The 20,919-nt window shown below is 58.0% G+C and overlaps 1 protein-coding gene across 1 annotated transcript in view; it reads right to left on the bottom strand.

Moving 5' to 3' along the window:
• Positions 1-20,919, bottom strand: part of LOC137300046 (corticotropin-releasing factor receptor 1-like) — a 266,363-nt gene that overhangs the window by 75,641 nt on the left and 169,803 nt on the right. The window contains exon 6 of the mRNA XM_067969147.1: positions 17,951-18,104. Coding sequence (XP_067825248.1) covers positions 17,951-18,104 — 154 coding nt within the window. The remainder of the gene's footprint in view (positions 1-17,950; positions 18,105-20,919) is intronic.

Below are 20,919 nucleotides of genomic sequence, written 5' to 3' on the forward strand. Positions count from 1 at the left end.
CTCCCACCATCCCCCACCATCACCTACCATCTCCCACCATCTCCCACCATCTCCCACCATCTCCCACCATCCCCCACCATCTCCCACCATCCCCCACCATCACCCACCATCTCCCACCATCTCCCACCATCTCCCACCATCCCCCACCATCTCCCACCATCTCCCACCATCTCCCACCATCTCCCACCATCCCCCACCATCTCCCACCATCTCCCACCATCTCCCACCATCTCCCACCATCCCCCACCATCTCCCACCATCTCCCACCATCTCCCACCATCACCTACCATCCCCCACCATCTCCCACCATCTCCCACCATCCCCCACCATCTCCCACCATCTCCCACCATCTCCCACCATCTCCCACCATCACCTACCATCCCCCACCATCTCCCACCATCTCTCCCCCACCATCTCCCACCATCTCCCACCATCTCCCACAATCTCCCATCTTCCCCCAGCAGAGACACAGGCTGTTACTGGGCTCTCGCTGATGCTACTGTGCAACCAGCTGTCGGATGGTGAGTGGACGGTGCGAGGGATGGTGAGTGGATGGTGTGAGGGATGGTGTGAGGGAGGCTGAGTGGGATGGTGCGAGGGACGGTGAGTGGGTGGTGTGAGGGATGGTGTGAGGGAGGCTGAGTGGGATGGTGCGAGGGACGGTGATTGGATGGTGCGAGGGATGGTGCGAGGGAGGCTGAGTGGGTGGTGTGAGGGACGGTGAGTGGGATGGTGCGAGGGACGGTGAGTGGGTGGTGTGAGGGACGGTGAGTGGGATGGTGCGAGGGACGGTGAGTGGGTGGTGTGAGGGACGGTGAGTGGATGGTGCGAGGGACGGTGAGTGGGTGGTGCGAGGGATGGTGCGAGGGACGGTGAGTGGGTGGTGCGAGGGATGGTGAGTGGACGGTGCGAGGGATGGTGTGAGGGATGGTGCGAGGGATGGTGAGTGGATGGTGCGAGGGATGATGTGAGGGGTGGTGAGTGGACGGTGCGAGGGACGGTGAGTGGGTGGTGCGAGGGATGGTGCGAGGGTGGTGCGAGGGATGGTGCGAGGGATGGTGTGAGGGAGGCTGAGTGGGTGGTGTGAGGGACGGTGAGTGGGATGGTGCGAGGGACGGTGAGTGGGTGGTGCGAGGGATGGTGCGAGGGACGGTGAGTGGGTGGTGCGAGGGATGGTGAGTGGACGGTGCGAGGGATGGTGTGAGGGATGGTGCGAGGGATGGTGAGTGGATGGTGCGAGGGATGATGTGAGGGGTGGTGAGTGGACGGTGCGAGGGACGGTGAGTGGGTGGTGCGAGGGATGGTGCGAGGGATGATGTGACCATCTCCCTCCATCCTCCACCATCCCCCTCCATCTCCCTCCATCCCCCACCATCCCCCTCCATCTCCCTCCATCCCCTCCATCCCTCTCCATCTCCCACCATCCCCCTCCATCTCCCACCATCCCCCTCCATCTCCCACCATCCCTCTCCATCTCCCTCCATCTCCCACCATCCCCCTCCATCTCCCTCCATCACCCTCCATCTCCCACCAACCCCCTCCATCTCCCTCGATCCCCCTCCATCTCCCACCATCCCCTCCATCCCCCTCCATCTCCCACCATCCCCCTCCATCTCCCACCATCCCCCCATCTCCCACCATCCCCTCCATCCCCCTCCATCTCGCACCACCCCCTCCATCCCCCACCATCTCCCACCATCCCCCTCCATCTCCCTCCATCCCCCTCCATCTCCCAGCATCTGCCACAATCTCCCACCATCCCCCTCCATCTCCCACCATCCCCCCATCTCCCACAATCTCCCACCATCCCCCTCCATCTCCCACCATCCCCCCATCTCCCACCATCCCCCTCCATCCCCCTCCATCTCCCACCACCCCCTCCATCTCCCACCATCCCCCCATCTCCCACAATCTCCCACCATCCCCCTCCATCTCCCACCATCCCCCCATCTCCCACCATCCCCCTCCATCCCCCTCCATCTCTCTCCATCTCCCACCATCCCCCTCCATCTCCCACCATCCCCCTCCATCTCCCGCCATCCCCCTCCATCCCCCTCCATCTCCCACCACCCCCTCCATCCCCCACCATCTCCCACCATCCCCCTCCATCTCCCTCCATCCCCCTCCATCTCCCTCCATCCCCCTCCATCTCCCAGCATCTGCCACAATCTCCCACCATCCCCCTCCATCTCCCTCCATCCCCCTCCATCTCCCTCCATCCCCCTCCATCTCCCAGCATCTGCCACAATCTCCCACCATCCCCCTCCATCTCCCACCATCCCCCTCCATCTCCCACCATCCCCTCCATCCCCCTCCATCCCCCTCCATCTCCCACCATCCCCCTCCATGTCCCACCATGCCCCTCCATCTCCCACCATCCCCCTCCATCTCCCACCATCCCCCTCCATCCCCCCCATCTCCCACCATCCCCCTCCATCTCCCACCATCCCCTCCATCCCCCTCCATCCCCCTCCATCTTCCACCATCCCCCTCCATCTCCCAATATCCCCCTCCATCTCCCACCACCCCCTCCATCCCCCTCCATCTCCCACCATCCCCTCCATCCCCCTCCATCCCCCTCCATCTTCCACCATCCCCCTCCATCTCCCACCATCCCCCTCCATCCCCCTCCATCCCCCACCATCACCCTCCATCCCCCACCATCCCCCTCCATCCCCCCCATCCCCCACCATCTCCCACCATCCCCCTCCATCCCCCACCATCTCCCTCCATCTCCCACCATCCCCCTCCATCTCCCACCACCCCCCTCCATCCCCCTCCATCTCCCACCATCTCCCACCATCCCCCTCCATCCCCCACCATCCTCCCCATCCCCCACCATCTCCCTCCATCCCCCTCCATCCCCCTCCATCTCCCACCATCCCCCTCCATCTCCCACCATCCCCCTCCATCCCCCTCCATCTCCCACCATCCCCCCCATCTCCCTCCATCCCCCTCCATCCCCCACCATCTCCCTCCATCCCCCCCATCCCCCTCCATCCCCCTCCATCTCCCACCATCCCCCTCCATCCCCCCATCTCCCTCCATCCCCCCCATCTCCCACCATCCCCCTCCATCCCCCTCCATCCCCCACCATCTCCCTCCATCCCCCCCATCCCCCTCCATCCCCCCCCATCTGCCACCATCCCCCTCCATCCCCCTCCATCTCCCACCATCCCCCTCCATCTCCCACCATCCCCCTCCATCCCCCTCCATCTCCCACCATCCCCTCCATCCCCCCCATCCCCCTCCATCTCCCACCATCCCCCTCCATCTCCCACCATCCCCCTCCATTCCCCTCCATCTCCCACCATCCCCTCCATCCCCCTCCATCCCCCTCCATCTCCCTCCATCTCCCACCATCCCCCTCCATCCCCCTCCATCTCCCCCCATCCCCCTCCATCTCCCACCATCCCCTCCATCCCCTCCATCCCCCTCCATCTCCCACCATCCCCCCCATCCCCCTGCATCCCCCTCCATCTCCCCCCATCCCCCTCCATCTCCCACCATCCCCCCCATCCCCCTCCATCCCCCTCCATCTCCCACCATCCCCCTCCATCTCCCACCATCCCCCTCCATCCCCCTCCATCTCCCACCATCCCCCTCCATCCCCCTCCATCTCCCCCCATCCCCCTCCATCTCCCACCATCCCCTCCATCCCCTCCATCCCCCTCCATCTCCCACCATCTCCCACCATCCCCCTCCATCTCCCACCATCCCCCTCCATCTCCCTCCATCTCCCACCATCCCCCTCCATCTCCCTCCATCCCCCTCCATCTCCCACCATCCCCCTCCATCTCCCTCCATCCCCCTCCATCTCCCACCATCCCCCTCCATCCCCCTCCATCTCCCACCATCCCCTCCATCCCCCTCCATCCCCCTCCATCTCCCACCATCCCCCTCCATCCCCTCCATCCCCCTCCATCCCCCTCCATCTCCCTCCATCCCCCTCCATCTCCCACCACCCCCTCCATCCCCCACCATCTCCCACCATCCCCCTCCATCTCCCTCCATCCCCCTCCATCTCCCAGCATCTGCCACAATCTCCCACCATCCCCCTCCATCTCCCTCCATCCCCCTCCATCTCCCACCATCCCCCTCCATCTCCCACCATCCCCCTCCATCTCCCACCATCCCCCCATCTCCCACCATCCACCTCCATCTCCCTCCATCCCCCACCATCCCCCTCCATCTCCCTCCATCCCCTCCATCCCTCTCCATCTCCCACCATCCCCCTCCATCCCCCTCCATCCCCCTCCATCCCCCACCATCTCCCACCATCCCCCTCCATCCCCCTCCATCTCCCACCATCCCCTCCATCTCCCACCATCCCCCTCCATCTCCCACCAACCCCCTCCATCTCCCACCATCCCCCTCCATGTCCCTCCATCTCCCACCATCCCCTCCATCTCCCACCATCCCCCTCCATCTCCCACCAACCCCCTCCATCTCCCACCATCCCCCTCCATGTCCCTCCATCTCCCACCATCCCCCTCCATCTTCCACCACCCCCCTCCATCCCCCTCCATCTCCCACCATCCCCCTCCATCCCCCCCATCTCCCACCATCCCCCCCATCCCCCACCATCTCCCACCATCCCCCTCCATCCACCTCCATCCCCCCCATCCCCCCCATCTCCCTCCATCTCCCACCATCCCCCTCCATCCCCCTCCATCTCCCACCATCCCCTCCAACCCCCCCATCTCCCTCCATCTCCCTCCATCCCCCACCATCTCCCTCCATCCCCCCCATCCCCCTCCATCTCCCACCATCCCCCTCCATCTCCCACCATCCCCTCCAACCCCCCCATCTCCCTCCATCTCCCTCCATCCCCCTCCATCCCCCACCATCTCCCTCCATCCCCCCCATCCCCCTCCATCTCCCACCATCCCCTCCATCCCCCTCCATCTCCCACCATCTCCCACCATCCCCCTCCATCTCCCCCCATCTCCCACCATCCCCCTCCATCTCCCACCATCTCCCCCATCCCCCTCCATCTCCCCCCATCTCCCACCATCTCCCACCATCCCCCTCCATCCCCCTCCATCCCCCTCCATCTCCCCCCATCTCCCACCATCTCCCACCATCCCCCTCCATCTCCCACCATCCCCCTCCATCCCCCTCCATCTCCCACCATCCCCCTCCATCCCCCTCCATCTCCCACCATCCCCCTCCATCTCCCACCATCTCCCACCATCTCCCACCATCCCCCTCCATCCCCCTCCATCTCCCTCCATCTCCCACAATCTCCCATCATCCCCCAGCAGAGACATAGGCTGTTACTGGGCTCTCGCTGATGCTACTGTGCAACCAGCTGTCGGATGGTGAGTGGGATGGTGCGAGGGATGGTGTGAGGGATGGTGCGAGGGATGGTGAGTGGATGGTGCGAGGGACGGTGATTGGATGGTGCGAGGGATGGTGCGAGGGATGGTGTGAGGGATGGTGTGAGGGAGGCTGAGTGGGATGGTGCGAGGGACGGTGAGTGGGTGGTGTGAGGGATGGTGAGTGGATGGTGCGAGGGACGGTGAGTGGGTGGTGCGAGGGATGGTGAGTGGACGGTGCGAGGGATGGTGTGAGGGATGGTGCGAGGGATGGTGAGTGGATGGTGCGAGGGATGGTGTGAGGGATGGTGCGAGGGATGGTGAGTGGGATGGTGTGAGGGACGGTGAGTGGGTGGTGTGAGGGATGGTGTGAGGGAGGCTGAGTGGGATGGTGCGAGGGACGGTGATTGGATGGTGCGAGGGATGGTGCGAGGGATGGTGTGAGGGATGGTGAGAGGGAGGCTGAGTGGGATGGTGCGAGGGACGGTGAGTGGGTGGTGCGAGGGAAGGTGAGTGGGTGGTGTGAGGGATGGTGTGAGGGAGGCTGAGTGGGATGGTGCGAGGGACGGTGATTGGATGGTGCGAGGGATGGTGCGAGGGATGGTGTGAGGGATGGTGTGAGGGAGGCTGAGTGGGATGGTGCGAGGGACGGTGATTGGATGGTGCGAGGGATGGTGCGAGGGATGGTGTGAGGGATGGTGTGAGGGAGGCTGAGTGGGATGGTGTGAGGGATGATGAGTGGGATGGTGAGTGGGATGGTGAGTGGGATGATGTGACCATCTCCCTCCTTCCTCCACCATCCCCCTCCATCTCCCTCCATCCCCCACCATCCCCCTCCATCTCCCTCCATCCCTTCCATCCCTCTCCATCTCCCACCATCCCCCTCCATCTCCCACCATCCCCCTCCATCTCCCACCATCCCCCTCCATCTCCCTCCATCTCCCACCATCCCCCTCCATCTCCCTCCATCCCCCTCCATCTCCCACCATCCCCCTCCATCTCCCACCATCCCCCTCCATCTCCCTCCATCTCCCACCATCCCCCTCCATCTCCCACCATCCCCTCCATCCCCCTCCATCTCCTACCATCCCCCTCCATCCCCCCCATCTCCCACCATCCCCCTCCATCCACCCCCATCTCCCTCCATCCCCCTCCATCCCCCTCCATCTCCCACCATCTCCCACCATCGCCCTCCATCTCCCACCATCCCCACCATCCCCCTCCATCCTCCTCCATCTCCCGCCATCCTCCTCCATCTCCCACCATCCCCCTCCATCTCCCTCCATCTCCCACCATCGCCCTCCATCTCCCACCATCCCCACCATCCCCCTCCATCCTCCTCCATCTCCCACCATCCCCCTCCATCCCCCCCCATCTCCCTCCATCTCCCACCATCCTCCTCCATCTCCCACCATCCCCCTCCATCCCCCTCCATCTCCCTCCATCTCCCACCATCCCCTCCATCTCCCACCATCTCCCACCATCCTCCTCCATCTCCCACCATCCCCCTCCATCCCCCCCCATCCCCCTCCATCTCCCACCATCCTCCTCCATCTCCCACCATCTCCCTCCATCTCCCACAATCTCCCATCATCCCCCAGCAGAGACACAGGCTGTTACTGGGCTCTCGCTGATGCTACTGTGCAACCAGCTGTCGGATGGTGAGTGGATGGTGCGAGGGACGGTGATTGGATGGTGCGAGGGATGGTACGAGGGACGGTGAGTGGGTGGTGCGAGGGATGGTGTGAGGGATGTTGCGAGGGATGGTGAGTGGATGGTGCGAGGGATGATGTGAGGGGTGGTGAGTGGACGGTGCGAGGGACGGTGAGTGGGTGGTGCGAGGGACGGTGAGTGGATGGTGCGAGGGATGATGTGAGGGGTGGTGAGTGGGCGGTGCGAGGGATGGTGCGAGGGACGGTGAGTGGATGGTGCGAGGGACGGTGAGTGGATGGTGCGAGGGGTGGTGAGTGGGCGGTGCGAGGGATGGTGCGAGGGATGGTGAGTGGATGGTGCGAGGGACAGTGAGTGGGTGGTGCGAGGGATGGTGCGAGGGATGGTGAGTGGATGGTGCGAGGGATGGTGCGAGGGACGGTGAGTGGATGGTGCGAGGGATGGTGCGAGGGACGGTGAGTGGATGGTGCGAGGGACGGTGAGTGGATGGTGCGAGTGACGGTGCGAGGGATGGTGCGATGGATGGTGCGAGGGACGGTGCGAGGGATGGTGCGAGGGATGGTGCGAGGGATGGTGCGAGGGATGGTGCGAGGGACGGTGAGTGGGATGGTGCGAGGGACGGTGAGTGGGATGGTGCGAGGGACGGTGAGTGGATGGTGCGAGGGACGGTGAGTGGGTGGTGCGAGGGACGGTGCGAGGGATGGTGAGTTGGATGGTGCGAGGGATGGTGCGAGGGATGGTGCAAGGGTTGTGCGAGGGACGGTGAGTGGATGGTGCGAGGGATGGTGCGAGGGATGGTGCGAGGGATGTTGCGAGGGATGGTGCGAGGGATGGTGAGTGGATGGTGCGAGGGATGGTGCGAGGGATGGTGCGAGGGATGGTGCGAGGGATGGTGCGAGGGATGGTGCGAGGGATGGTGCGAGGGATGGTGCGAGGGATTATGCGAGGGACGGTGAGTGGATGGTGCGAGGGATGGTGCGAGGGATGGTGCGACCGATGTTGCGAGGGATGGTGCGAGGGATGGTGAGTGGATGGTGCGAGGGACGGTGAGTGGGTGGTGCGAGGGACGGTGCGAGGGATGGTGCGAGGGATGGTGCGAGGGATGGTGCGAGGGATTATGCGAGGGACGGTGAGTGGATGGTGCGAGGGATGGTGCGAGGGATGGTGCGAGGGATGTTGCGAGGGATGGTGCGAGGGATGGTGAGTGGATGGTGCGAGGGATGGTGCGAGGGATGGTGCGAGGGATGGTGCGAGGGACGGTGAGTGGATGGTGCGAGGGATGGTGCGAGAGATGGTGTGAGGGATGGTGAGTGGATGGTGCGAGGGACGGTGAGTGGATGGTTCGAGGGACGGTGAGTGGGTGGTGCGAGGGATGGTGCGAGGGACGGTGCGAGGGACGGTGCGAGGGATGGTGCGAGGGATGGTGCGAGGGATGGTGAGTGGGTGGTGCGAGGGACGTTGAGTGGATGGTGCGAGGGACGGTGAGTGGGTGGTGCGAGGGATGGTGCGAGGGATGGTGCGAGGGATGGTGCGAGGGATGGTGCGAGGGACGGTGAGTGGGTGGTGCGGGGGATGGTGCGAGGGACGGTGAGTGGGTGGTGCGAGGGACGGTGCGAGGGACGGTGCGAGGGATGGTGCGAGGGATGGTGCGAGGGATAGTGCGAGGGACGGTGAGTGGGTGGTGCGAGGGATGGTGCGAGGGATGGTGTGAGGGATGGTGCGAGGGATGGTGCGAGGGACGGTGAGTGGGAGGTGCGAGGGATGGTGCGAGGGGTGGTGCGAGGGATGGTGCGAGGGATGTTGCGAGGGATGGTGCGAGGGACGGTGCGAGGGATGGTGCGAGGGACGGTGAGTGGGTGGTGCGAGGGATGGTGCGAGGGATGGTGCGAGGGATTGTGCGAGGGACGGTGAGTGGACGGTGCGAGGGATGGTGCGAGGGATGTTGCGAGGGATGGTGCGAGGGATGGTGTGAGGGATTGTGCGAGGGACGGTGCGAGGGACGGTGCGAGGGACGGTGCGAGGGATGGTGCGAGGGATGTTGCGAGGGATGGTGCGAGGGACGGTGCGAGGGACCGTGCGAGGGATGGTGCGACGGACGGTGCGAGGGACGGTGCGAGGGATGTTGCGAGGGATGGTGCGAGGGATGGTGCGAGGGATGTTGCGAGGGATGGTGCGAGGGATGGTGTGAGGGACGGTGCGAGGGACGGTGCGAGGGATGGTGCGAGGGACGGTGAGTGGGTGGTGCGAGGGATGGTGCGAGGGATGGTGCGAGGGATGGTGCGAGGGATGGTGCGAGGGACGGTGAGTGGATGGTGCGAGGGATGTTGCGAGGGATTGTGCGAGGGACGGTGAGTGGATGGTGCGAGGGATGGTGCGAGGGACGGTGAGTGGGTGGTGCGAGGGATGGTGCGAGGGACGGTGAGTGGGTGGTGCGAGGGATGGTGTGAGGGACGGTGCGAGGGACGGTGCGAGGGATGGTGCGAGGGATGGTGCGAGGGATGGTGCGAGGGATAGTGCGAGGGACGGTGAGTGGGTGGTGCGAGGGATGGTGCGAGGGATGGTGTGAGGGATGGTGCGAGGGATGGTGCGAGGGACGGTGAGTGGGTGGTGCGAGGGATGGTGCGAGGGATGGTGTGAGGGATGGTGCGAGGGATGGTGCGAGGGACGGTGAGTGGGTGGTGCGAGGGATGGTGCGAGGGATGTTGCGAGGGATGGTGCGAGGGATGTTGCGAGGGATGGTGCGAGGGACGGTGCGAGGGATGGTGCGAGGGATAGTGCGAGGGACGGTGAGTGGGTGGTGCGAGGGATGGTGCGAGGGATGGTGTGAGGGATGGTGCGAGGGATGGTGCGAGGGACGGTGAGTGGGTGGTGCGAGGGATGGTGCGAGGGATGGTGCGAGGGATGGTGCGAGGGATGTTGCGAGGGATGGTGCGAGGGATGGTGCGAGGGATGGTGCGAGGGACGGTGAGTGGGTGGTGCGAGGGATGGTGCGAGGGATGTTGCGAGGGATGGTGCGAGGGATGTTGCGAGGGATTGTGCGAGGGACGGTGAGTGGATGGTGCGAGGGATGTTGCGAGGGATTGTGCGAGGGACGGTGAGTGGATGGTGCGAGGGGTGGTGCGAGGGATGGTGCGAGGGATGGTGCGAGGGACGGTGAGTGGGTGGTGCGAGGGATGGTGCGAGGGATGGTGCGAGGGATGGTGCGAGGGATGTTGCGAGGGATGGTGCGAGGGATGGTGCGAGGGATGGTGCGAGGGATGGTGCGAGGGATGGTGCGAGGGATGGTGCGAGGGATGGTGCGAGGGACGGTGAGTGGGTGGTGCGAGGGATGTTGCGAGGGATGGTGCGAGGGACGGTGAGTGGGTGGTGCGAGGGATGTTGCGAGGGATTGTGCGAGGGACGGTGAGTGGATGGTGCGAGGGATGTTGCGAGGGATGGTGCGAGGGACGGTGAGTGGGTGGTGCGAGGGATGTTGCGAGGGATTGTGCGAGGGACGGTGAGTGGATGGTGCGAGGGATGTTGCGAGGGATTGTGCGAGGGACGGTGAGTGGATGGTGCGAGGGATGGTGCGAGGGATTGTGCGAGGGACGGTGAGTGGATGGTGCGAGGGATGTTGCGAGGGATTGTGCGAGGGACGGTGAGTGGATGGTGCGAGGGATGTTGCGAGGGATTGTGCGAGGGACGGTGAGTGGATGGTGCGAGGGATTGTGCGAGGGATGGTGAGTGGATGGTGCGAGGGATTGTGCGAGGTGCCTTCCCTTTCAGCTTTTTCTCCCTCCCAGTCAGAGACTCCACTTGGCATTTGGGCAGAATGGAGACATGGGTTCACGGGCATGAACTGTGCCAGGGCTGGGCTCCCACACTTCCCATCTTCCCAATGCACATTACGAACACTGGCTCAGAGTCTCTGTTGGTCCAGCTCGGAGGCACCGTTACCGGCCGTCAGCTGCTCCATGGCTCTTTCCATTTGTTTGAAGGCCTTACTGATTCTGTTTAAACCGGAATATTAGAATTGCACAAGGTGAGAGAGAAAGGTTTCTCAGACCTGTATTTGCTAAAACCATTCATTTGGAGTGCATTATCACATAGAATTTACAGCGTAGAAACAGGCCATTCGGCCCGACAGGTCCATGCCAGTGTCTACACTCCACACGAGCCTCCTTGTTCCCTATCAGCACATCCTTCTATTCCTTTCTCCCTCGTGTCCTTATCTCACTTCCCCATAAATGCACTTGGTTTACTCAGTTAATACCACAGACGGGCAAGGTGACACAGGGGGTGGACTATCCGTCTCCTGGCCAGACGGCCACAGACTCCAGTCCCAGGACTGTCACTCAAGCTGTTACCATTGCCTGGGGAAGGTGGGGGGGGGAAGGTTGGGGAGGGCGGATGGGGGAGGGGATGGGGGTAGGGGTTCAGGCAGGGCAAAGAGGGGGAGGGCAGGAAGGGGAGGGGGGCAGGGGATGGGGAAGGCAGAGCTTTTTTGAGCAGCAGCAAGAGAACAAGATTTCGGAAAGGTTGTCATTGCCTCATTTTTTGTCTTTTCATCTCTCCTCCTCTTCTGAAGGTGTCGCTCTTTCAGGTAACGTTAGCCTCCCCCCTGAACCTCAGGCAAGTGATCTTTCTTCATGTGTGACCCCGACAGGAGGTGAGGAAAGCCCCAGTGGTGGAGGGCTTTGGGAACGAGAGGCCCAGAGTCACCAGCTCCTCCCCTGCCTCCTACACTCACTGCACCGTCCCCAGTGAAGGGAGGCTGGTCAGGAAAATCCAGGAATTAAAATGACTAATTTACAAAGCAAAAATAAGAGGAGGAATCAAAAAAGATTTTCAGGATTTATTCAGTGTGGGTATTCTACAGAAAGAGATGATTATGAACAGACACCCAGTCCGGAGATGATGAAACCTCCTCTGGACTGCAGGATAAGCACAACCTGCACATCAGCGCCTGCTCTCAATGCTACCTTTGGAGACTTGGATTCCGTGCAGCAACAGACAGACTCGGCACAAAACACTTTCTCAAGATTAACAGGTCTCCCTTGTCCCAGGTCACATGACACATTGATGTCCCACACGCAGCCAGGATTACCAGCTCTCGAGAAACACCGAGGGTCAAAATGGCACCAAACATTCGGAAAACATGGGTGGGGGGAGAGCAATGGGGGGGATTGGGGAGAATAGTCCTCAAGGGTGAAGGGGAATCGGAAACTTTCACACAAATACTGAGAATTCTGCAGACTTTACCTTATTCTGTTTCACCTAAAATCCTGGAAGTGTGGAATGGTTTAAAACCTTGCAGAGGACAGACAATTACACAGGGATTTGTTCTGTTCACTCCAAGCCTCTGATTACAGGGTCTAAACCCTGATTGCTACAGTTAGCCCTCATCCCTCTCTGCTCACAAAGCCCTTTCATAGAAACACAGGAGCAGGAGGCTCACGGCTGATCTGTAACTCCATTTACCCGTCTTTGCTCCATTTCCCTTGATGTCTTTACCCAACAAAAAGCTGTCGATTTCAGTCCTGAAAATTTCAACTGACCTCCAGCTTCCACAGCCTGTTGGGGATAGAGAATTTCCCACCTCTTCACCTTCCCTCTCCAGCACTCTCACACACTCCTGCACACACATACAGCTCTGTCCTCTGTCACAAAGTCTCGTATCATAGGATCCTAGAAAGTTATGGCACAGAAGGAGGCCATTTGGCCCATTGTGTCCGTGCCAGCCAAAAAAGAGCCACCCAGCCTGATCCCACTTTCCAGCACTTGGTCCGTATCCCTGCAGGTCTCGGCACTTCAGGTGCACATCCAGGTACTTTTTAAATGAGTTGAGGGATTTTGCCTCTGAGTGAAAAAATTTCTCCTCAGCTCCCCTCTAATCCTTCCACCAATCACTTTAAATCTGTGCCCGCTGGTTATTGACCTCTCTGTTAAGGGAAATAGGTCCTCCCTATCCACTCTATCTGGGCCCCTCATAATTTTATACACCTCAATTAAATCTCCCCTCAGCCTCCTCTGTTCCAAGGAAAACAACCCCAGCCTATCCAATCTTTCCTCACAGCTAAAATTCTCCAGTCCTGGCAACATCCTCGTAAATCTCCTCTGTACCCTCTCAGGTGCAATCACATCCTTCCTGTAATGTGGTGACCAGAACTATACACAGTACTCAAACTGTGGCCTAACTAGTGTTTTATACAGTTCTAGCATAACCTCCCTGCTCTTATATTCTATTGTAAACAATTTTACAACACCAAGTTATAGTCCAGCAATTTTATTTTAAATTCACAAGCCTCCGAAAGGACTCATGACTTATATTCTATGCCTCGGCTAATAAAGGAAAATATCCCGTATGCCTTTCTCCTGTTACATTTTTTTAAGTGATAGACTTTGTTTTGCTATTATGGCCATTTTTGCCACACAATGATAATACTGTTCAACATTCTCAAACCAGACTGTTACAGGTTATGAAAGTTGATTATGTACCAAAGTGGACATGGGAGTGTCAGGTGCTCTGATCCTGCTCAGTTGAGCTCGATAATGTCTCAGCGAATCGAGTAACAGAGTGACATGTTGGGATGGGCGATTTACCATGCAGCACACAACTTAATGGACTGAAACGTGAACAACATCACCTAATGCTCAATATGCATTTTTATACACGTATATTTTAACATAACACCACCGATTAGGTCAGAGCACAACTCAATAGTAATCAAGCAAGAGTACAAAAGGCCCATACAATGGGAACCTGCATGTTTCCGCTCTAGAAATGGTGCAGCCCGACACTGGGACTCACAACAGAACACGGTCAGTGGCCGCGAGTGGCAGACGGTCTCCTTAAAAAGGAAATTAGGAGATCAAGGAGGGGCCATGAAAAAACTCTGGCGAGCAAAATAAAGGAAAATCCTAAGATGTTTTATAAGTATATTAAGGGTAAGAGGATGACTAGGGAAAAAATAGGGCCCATTAGGGACAAAAATGGCAATCTGTGTGTGGAGCCGGAAGATGTAGGAGGGGTTCTAAATGAATTTTTTGCATCTATTTTCACGATGGAGAAGGACGATGTAGACATAGAAATACGGCAGGGGGACTGTGATATACTCGAACATATTAACATCGAGCGGGAGGAGGTATTGGCGGTTTTAGCAGGCCTAAAAATGGATAAATCCCCAGGCCCGGACGAAATGTATCCCAGGCTACTGTGTGAGGCAAAGGAGGAGATTGCGGGGGCTCTGACACATATATTCAGAACCTCTCTGGCCACAGGGGATGTGCCAGAGGACTGGAGAACCGCTAATGTAATACCATTATTCAAGAAGGGGAGTAGGGAAAAACCGGGGAACTACAGGCCAGTGAGCCTAACATCAGTGGTAGGAAAATTATTGGAAAAAATTCTGAAGGACAAAATTAGTCTCCACTTGGAGAAGCAAGGATTAATCAGGGATAGTCAACATGGCTTTGTCAAGGGAAGATCATGTCTGACTAATTTGATTGAATTTTTTGAGGGGGTGACTAGGCGTGTGGATGAGGGTAACGCAGTGGATGTGGTATACATGGATTTCAGTAAGGCCTTCGATAAAGTCCCGCACAGGAGACTGGTCAAGAAGGTACGAGCCCATGGAGTCCAGGGTGCCTTGGCACTTTGGATACAAAACTGGCTTAGTGGCAGAAGGCAGAGGGTGATGGTCGAAGGTTGTTTTTGTGACTGGAAGCCTGTGGCCAGTGGGGTACCACAGGGATCGGTGCTGGGTCCCTTGCTGTTTGTGGTCTACATTAATGACTTGGATATGAATGTAAAAGGTATGATCAGTAAGTTCGCTGATGATACAAAGATTGGTAGGGTGGTAAATAGCGAGGAGGATAGCCTCAGTCTGCAGGACGATATAGATGGGTTGGTCAGATGGGCGGAACAGTGGCAAATGGAATTTAACCCGGAAAAGTGCGAGGTGATGCACTTTGGAGGGACTAACAAGGCAAGGGAATACACAATGAATGGGAGGACCCTAGGCAAGACAGAGGGTCAGAGGGATCTTGGTGTGCAAGTTCACAGATCCCTGAAGGCGGCGGAACAGGTAGATAAGGTGGTAAAGAAGGCATATGGGATACTTGCCTTTATTAGCCGAGGCATCGAATATAAGAGCAAGGAGGTTATGATGGAGCTGTATAAAACACTGGTTAGGCCACAGCTGGAGTACTGTGTGCAGTTCTGGTCGCCACACTACAGGAAGGATGTGATCGCTTTGGAGAGGGTGCAGAGGAGATTCACCAGGATGTTACCAGGGCTGGAGCGCTTCAGCTATGAAGAGAGACTGGGAAGATTGGGTTTGTTTTCCTTGGAGCAGAGGAGGCTGAGGGGGGACATGATTGAGGTGTACAAAATTATGAGGGGCATAGATAGGATGGATACTAAGGAGTTTTTTCCCTTCGTTGAGGGTTCTATAACAAGGGGGCATAGATTCAAGGTAAAAGGCGGGAGGTTTAGAGGGGATTTGAGAAAGAACTTTTTCACCCAGAGGGTGGTTGGAGTCTGGAACTCACTGCCTGAAAGGGTTGTGGAGGCAGGAACCCTCACAACATTCAAGAAGCATTTGGATGAGCACTTGAAATGCCATAGCATACAAGGCTACGGACCAAATGCTGGAATATGGGATTAGATTAGACAGGGCTGATGGCCGGCGCGGACACGATGGGCCGAAGGGCCTCCATCCGTGCTGTATAACTCTATGACTCTATGACTCTATGACTCTAGGAGTCGAGGAGCTGACAGTCGGCTGAGAAACGTCACAGCTGTACTGAGAGGGGAGGAGAGAGAGAGAGGGAGGGGGAGAGAGAGAGAGGGAGAGGGAGAGAGAGAGAGGGAGAGAGAGAGAGGGAGAGGTGGAGAGAGAGAGAGGGGGAGAGAGAGAGAGAGGGGGAGAGAGAGAGAGAGGGGGAGAGGGGGGGAGGGGGAGAGAGAGAAAGAGAGGGGGAGAGAGAGAGAGGGAGAGGGAGAGAGGGAGAGGGAGAGACAGAGGGAGAGAGAGAGGGGGAGAGGGGGGGAGGGGGAGAGAGAGAGAGAGAGGGGGAGAGCAAGAGGGAGAGTTTGCGATAGGAAAAGATCAGTGCTTGTGACGGTCCTTAAAAATATAAAACTAAAAGTGGGCAAAAGGCACTGCTGCTCATCCCCAAACTGGGCAAATCCAAGAGGAGCCTCGCTGAGGCATCACCAATAGGACAGGCTCATTCATCCCGTCACCATCTGGAGGTCCTGTAACCGCACGGCACAAACACACCGTCGCCCATGGGGTGCATCACAACATCAGCCCGCACCCCTCACCCCTCACCCCACACTCCTCACCCCTCATTCCTCACTCCTCACCCCTCACTCCTCAACCCTCACTCCTCACCCCTCATTCCTCACTCCTCACCCCTCACTCCTCAACCCTCACTCCTCACCCCTCACTCCTCACCTCTCACCCCTCACCCCTCACCTCTCACTCCTCACCTCTCACTCCTCACCCCTCAACCCTCACTCCTCACCTCTCACTCCTCACTCCTCACCCCTCATTCCTCACTCCTCACCCCTCACTCCTCACCCCTCACTCCTCACCCCACACCCCACACTCCTCACCCCTCACTCCTCACTCCTCACCCCTCACTCCTCACTCCTCACCCCTCACTCCACAACCCTCACTCCTCACTCCTCACTCCTCACCCCTCACCCCTCATTCCTCACCCCTCACCCCTCACTCCTCACTCCTCACCCCTCACCCCTCACTCCACACTCCTCACCCCTCACTCCTCACCCCTCACTCCTCACCCCTCACTCCTCACTCCACACCTCTCACTGCTCACCCCTCACCCCTCACTCCTCACCCCACACCCCACACCCCTCACTCCTGACTCCTCACCCTTCACCCCTCACCCCTCACCCCACACCCCTCACCCCACACTCCACAACCCTCACTCCTCACTCCTCACTCCTCACCCCTCACCCCTCATTCCTCACCCCTCACCCCTCACTCCTCACTCCTCACCCCTCACCCCTCACTCCACACTCCTCACCCCTCACTCCTCACCCCTCACTCCTCACCCCTCACTCCTCACTCCACACCTCTCACTCCTCACCCCTCACCCCTCACTCCTCACCCCACACCCCACACCCCTCACTCCTGACTCCTCACCCCACACCCCTCACTCCTCACCCCACACCCCTCACTCCTCACTCCTCACTCCTCACCCCTCACTCCTCACCCCTCACCCGTCACCCCTCACTCCTCACCCCTCACCCCTCACTCCTCACTCCTCACTCCTCACCCCTCACTCCTCACCCCTCACCCGTCACCCCTCACCCGTCACCCCTCACTCCTCACTCCTCACCCCTCACTCCTCACCCCTCACTCCTCACTCCACACCTCTCACTCCTCACCCCTCACCCCACACCCCTCACTCCTGACTCCTCACCCTTCACCCCTCACCCCACACTCCTCACTCCTCACTCCTCACTCCTCACCCCTCACTCCTCACCCCTCACTCCTCACCCCTCACCCCTCACTCCTCACCCCTCACCCCTCACCCCACACTCCTCACTCCTCACTCCTCACTCCTCACTCCTCACCCCTCACTCCTCACCCCTCACTCCTCACCCCTCACTCCTCACTCCTCACTCCTCACCCCTCACTCCTCACCCCTCACCCCTCACCCCTCACCCCTCACTCCTCACCCCTCACCCCTCACCCCACTCTCACTGCTGGGATTTTCTGACTTGCTATTTTTGGAAGGACTCCGGACTCTTTACACTTTTAATGACACTGACAAACTAAACTCAAAGTGACCTGCGACCAGACTGGGCAGTTTTGCCAAACGTCCCAGAAATTCACAAGGAGATTTCTGTTGATGAATTTAGGGGACCGGCTAACTCTGGCCCAGGAGGGAGTTTAAACCTCTACAGGGCAACAACAAGCTGTGGGTGACAGAAAACTCACACCAGCCAATAAAGAGGAACATCCATTTGCGCAGTTTGTCCGTGGAGTAGGTGAGGACGATGGCAGTGTGCAGGTAACAGCCCTCACCGAACATCCAAAAGAAATTCGTGACACAGAAGTAATTATAAACAGCCGTGACCAATCGACACCAGACCTGAAATGGGAGAGACAAACGCAGCAAATTATTACCGAATCGTCCACGAACCAAACAACATCCATGACTGACACCGACCCATTCCCCGCCACGGTGAGGAGACATTTCAGCACCTTTCATTGAGCCTGGCCTTTGAGATGGTTACAATGCGGTTTGGAGGGGGTTTAACACTCTCACTGTGTGACACACTCACTGTGTGAAACTCACTGTGTGACACTCACTGTATGACACTCTCACTGTGTGACACTCTCACTGTGTGAAACTCACTGTGTGACACTCTCACTGTGTGACATTCTCACTGTGTGACACTCACTGTGTGACACTCTCACTGTGTGACACTCACTGTGTGACACTCTCACTGTGTGACACTCTGTGTGATACTCTCACTGTGTGACACTCTCACTGTGTGACACTCACTGTGTGACACTCTCACTGTGTGACACGCTCACTGTGTGACACTCTCACTGTGTGACACGCTCACTGTGTGACACTCTCACTGTGTGACACTCACTGTGTGACACTCTCACTGTGTGACACTCACTGTGTGACACTCTCACTGTGTGACACGCTCACTGTGTGACACTCTCACTGTGTGAAACTCACTGTGTGATACTCTCACTGTGTGACACTCTCACTATGTGACACGCTCACTGTGTGACACTCTCACTGTGTGACACTCACTGTGTGACACTCTCACTGTGTGACATTCTCACTGTGTGACACTCACTGTGTGACACTCACTGTGTGACACTCTCACTGTGTGATACTCTCACTGTGTGACACTCTCACTATGTGACACGCTCACTGTGTGACACTCTCACTGTGTGAAACTCACTGTGTGATACTCTCACTGTGTGACACTCTCACTATGTGACACGCTCACTGTGTGACACGCTCACTATGTGAAACTCACTGTGTGATACTCTCACTGTGTGACACTCTCACTATGTGACACGCTCACTGTGTGACACTCTCACTGTGTGACACTCTCACTGTGTGACACTCTCACTGTGTGATACTCTCACTGTGTGACACTCTCACTATGTGACACGCTCACTGTGTGACACTCTCACTGTGTGACACGCTCACTGTGTGACACTCTCACTGTGTGACACGCTCACTGTGTGACACTCTCACTGTGTGACACTCTCACTGTGTGACACGCTCACTGTGTGACACTCTCACTGTGTGACACGCTCACTGTGTGACACTCTCACTATGTGACACGCTCACTGTGTGACAATCTCACTGTGTGATACTCTCACTGTGTGACACTCTCACTGTGTGACACGCACTGTGTGACACACTCACTGTGTAACACTCTCACTATGTGAAACTCACTGTGTGACACGCTCACTGTGTAACACTCTCACTGTGTGACACTCACTGTGTGACACTCACTGTGTGACACTCTCACTGAGTGACACTCTCACTGTGTAACACGCTCACTGTGTGAAACTCTCACTGTGTGACACTCTCACTGTGTAACACTCTCACTGTGTGACACTCTCACTGTGTGACACTCTCACTGTGTGAAACTCTCACTGTGTGACACTCTCACTGTGTAACACTCTCACTATGTGACACACTCACTGTGTAACACGCTCACTATGTGACACGCTCACTGTGTGAAACTCTCACTGTGTGACACTCTCACTGTGTAACACTCTCACTATGTGACACACTCACTGTGTAACACGCTCACTGTGTGACACGCTCACTGTGTGAAACTCTCACTGTGTGACACTCTCACTGTGTGACACTCACTGTGTGACACTCTCACTGTGTGACACTCTGTGTGATACTCTCACTGTGTGACACTCTCACTGTGTGACACTCACTGTGTGACACTCTCACTGTGTGACACGCTCACTGTGTGACACTCTCACTGTGTGACACGCTCACTGTGTGACACTCTCACTGTGTGACACTCACTGTGTGACACTCTCACTGTGTGACACTCACTGTGTGACACTCTCACTGTGTGACACGCTCACTGTGTGACACTCTCACTGTGTGAAACTCACTGTGTGATACTCTCACTGTGTGACACTCTCACTATGTGACACGCTCACTGTGTGACACTCTCACTGTGTGACACTCACTGTGTGACACTCTCACTGTGTGACATTCTCACTGTGTGACACTCACTGTGTGACACTCACTGTGTGACACTCTCACTGTGTGATACTCTCACTGTGTGACACTCTCACTATGTGACACGCTCACTGTGTGACACTCTCACTGTGTGAAACTCACTGTGTGATACTCTCACTGTGTGACACTCTCACTATGTGACACGCTCACTGTGTGACACGCTCACTATGTGAAACTCACTGTGTGATACTCTCACTGTGTGACACTCTCACTATGTGACACGCTCACTGTGTGACACTCTCACTGTGTGACACTCTCACTGTGTGACACTCTCACTGTGTGATACTCTCACTGTGTGACACTCTCACTATGTGACACGCTCACTGTGTGACACTCTCACTGTGTGACACGCTCACTGTGTGACACTCTCACTGTGTGACACGCTCACTGTGTGACACTCTCACTGTGTGACACTCTCACTGTGTGACACGCTCACTGTGTGACACTCTCACTGTGTGACACGCTCACTGTGTGACACTCTCACTATGTGACACGCTCACTGTGTGACAATCTCACTGTGTGATACTCTCACTGTGTGACACTCTCACTGTGTGACACGCACTGTGTGACACACTCACTGTGTAACACTCTCACTATGTGAAACTCACTGTGTGACACGCTCACTGTGTAACACTCTCACTGTGTGACACTCACTGTG

Source organism: Heptranchias perlo, chromosome 30 (genome assembly GCF_035084215.1).
Source record: "Heptranchias perlo isolate sHepPer1 chromosome 30, sHepPer1.hap1, whole genome shotgun sequence".
NCBI classification, from domain to species: Eukaryota; Metazoa; Chordata; class Chondrichthyes; order Hexanchiformes; family Hexanchidae; genus Heptranchias; species Heptranchias perlo.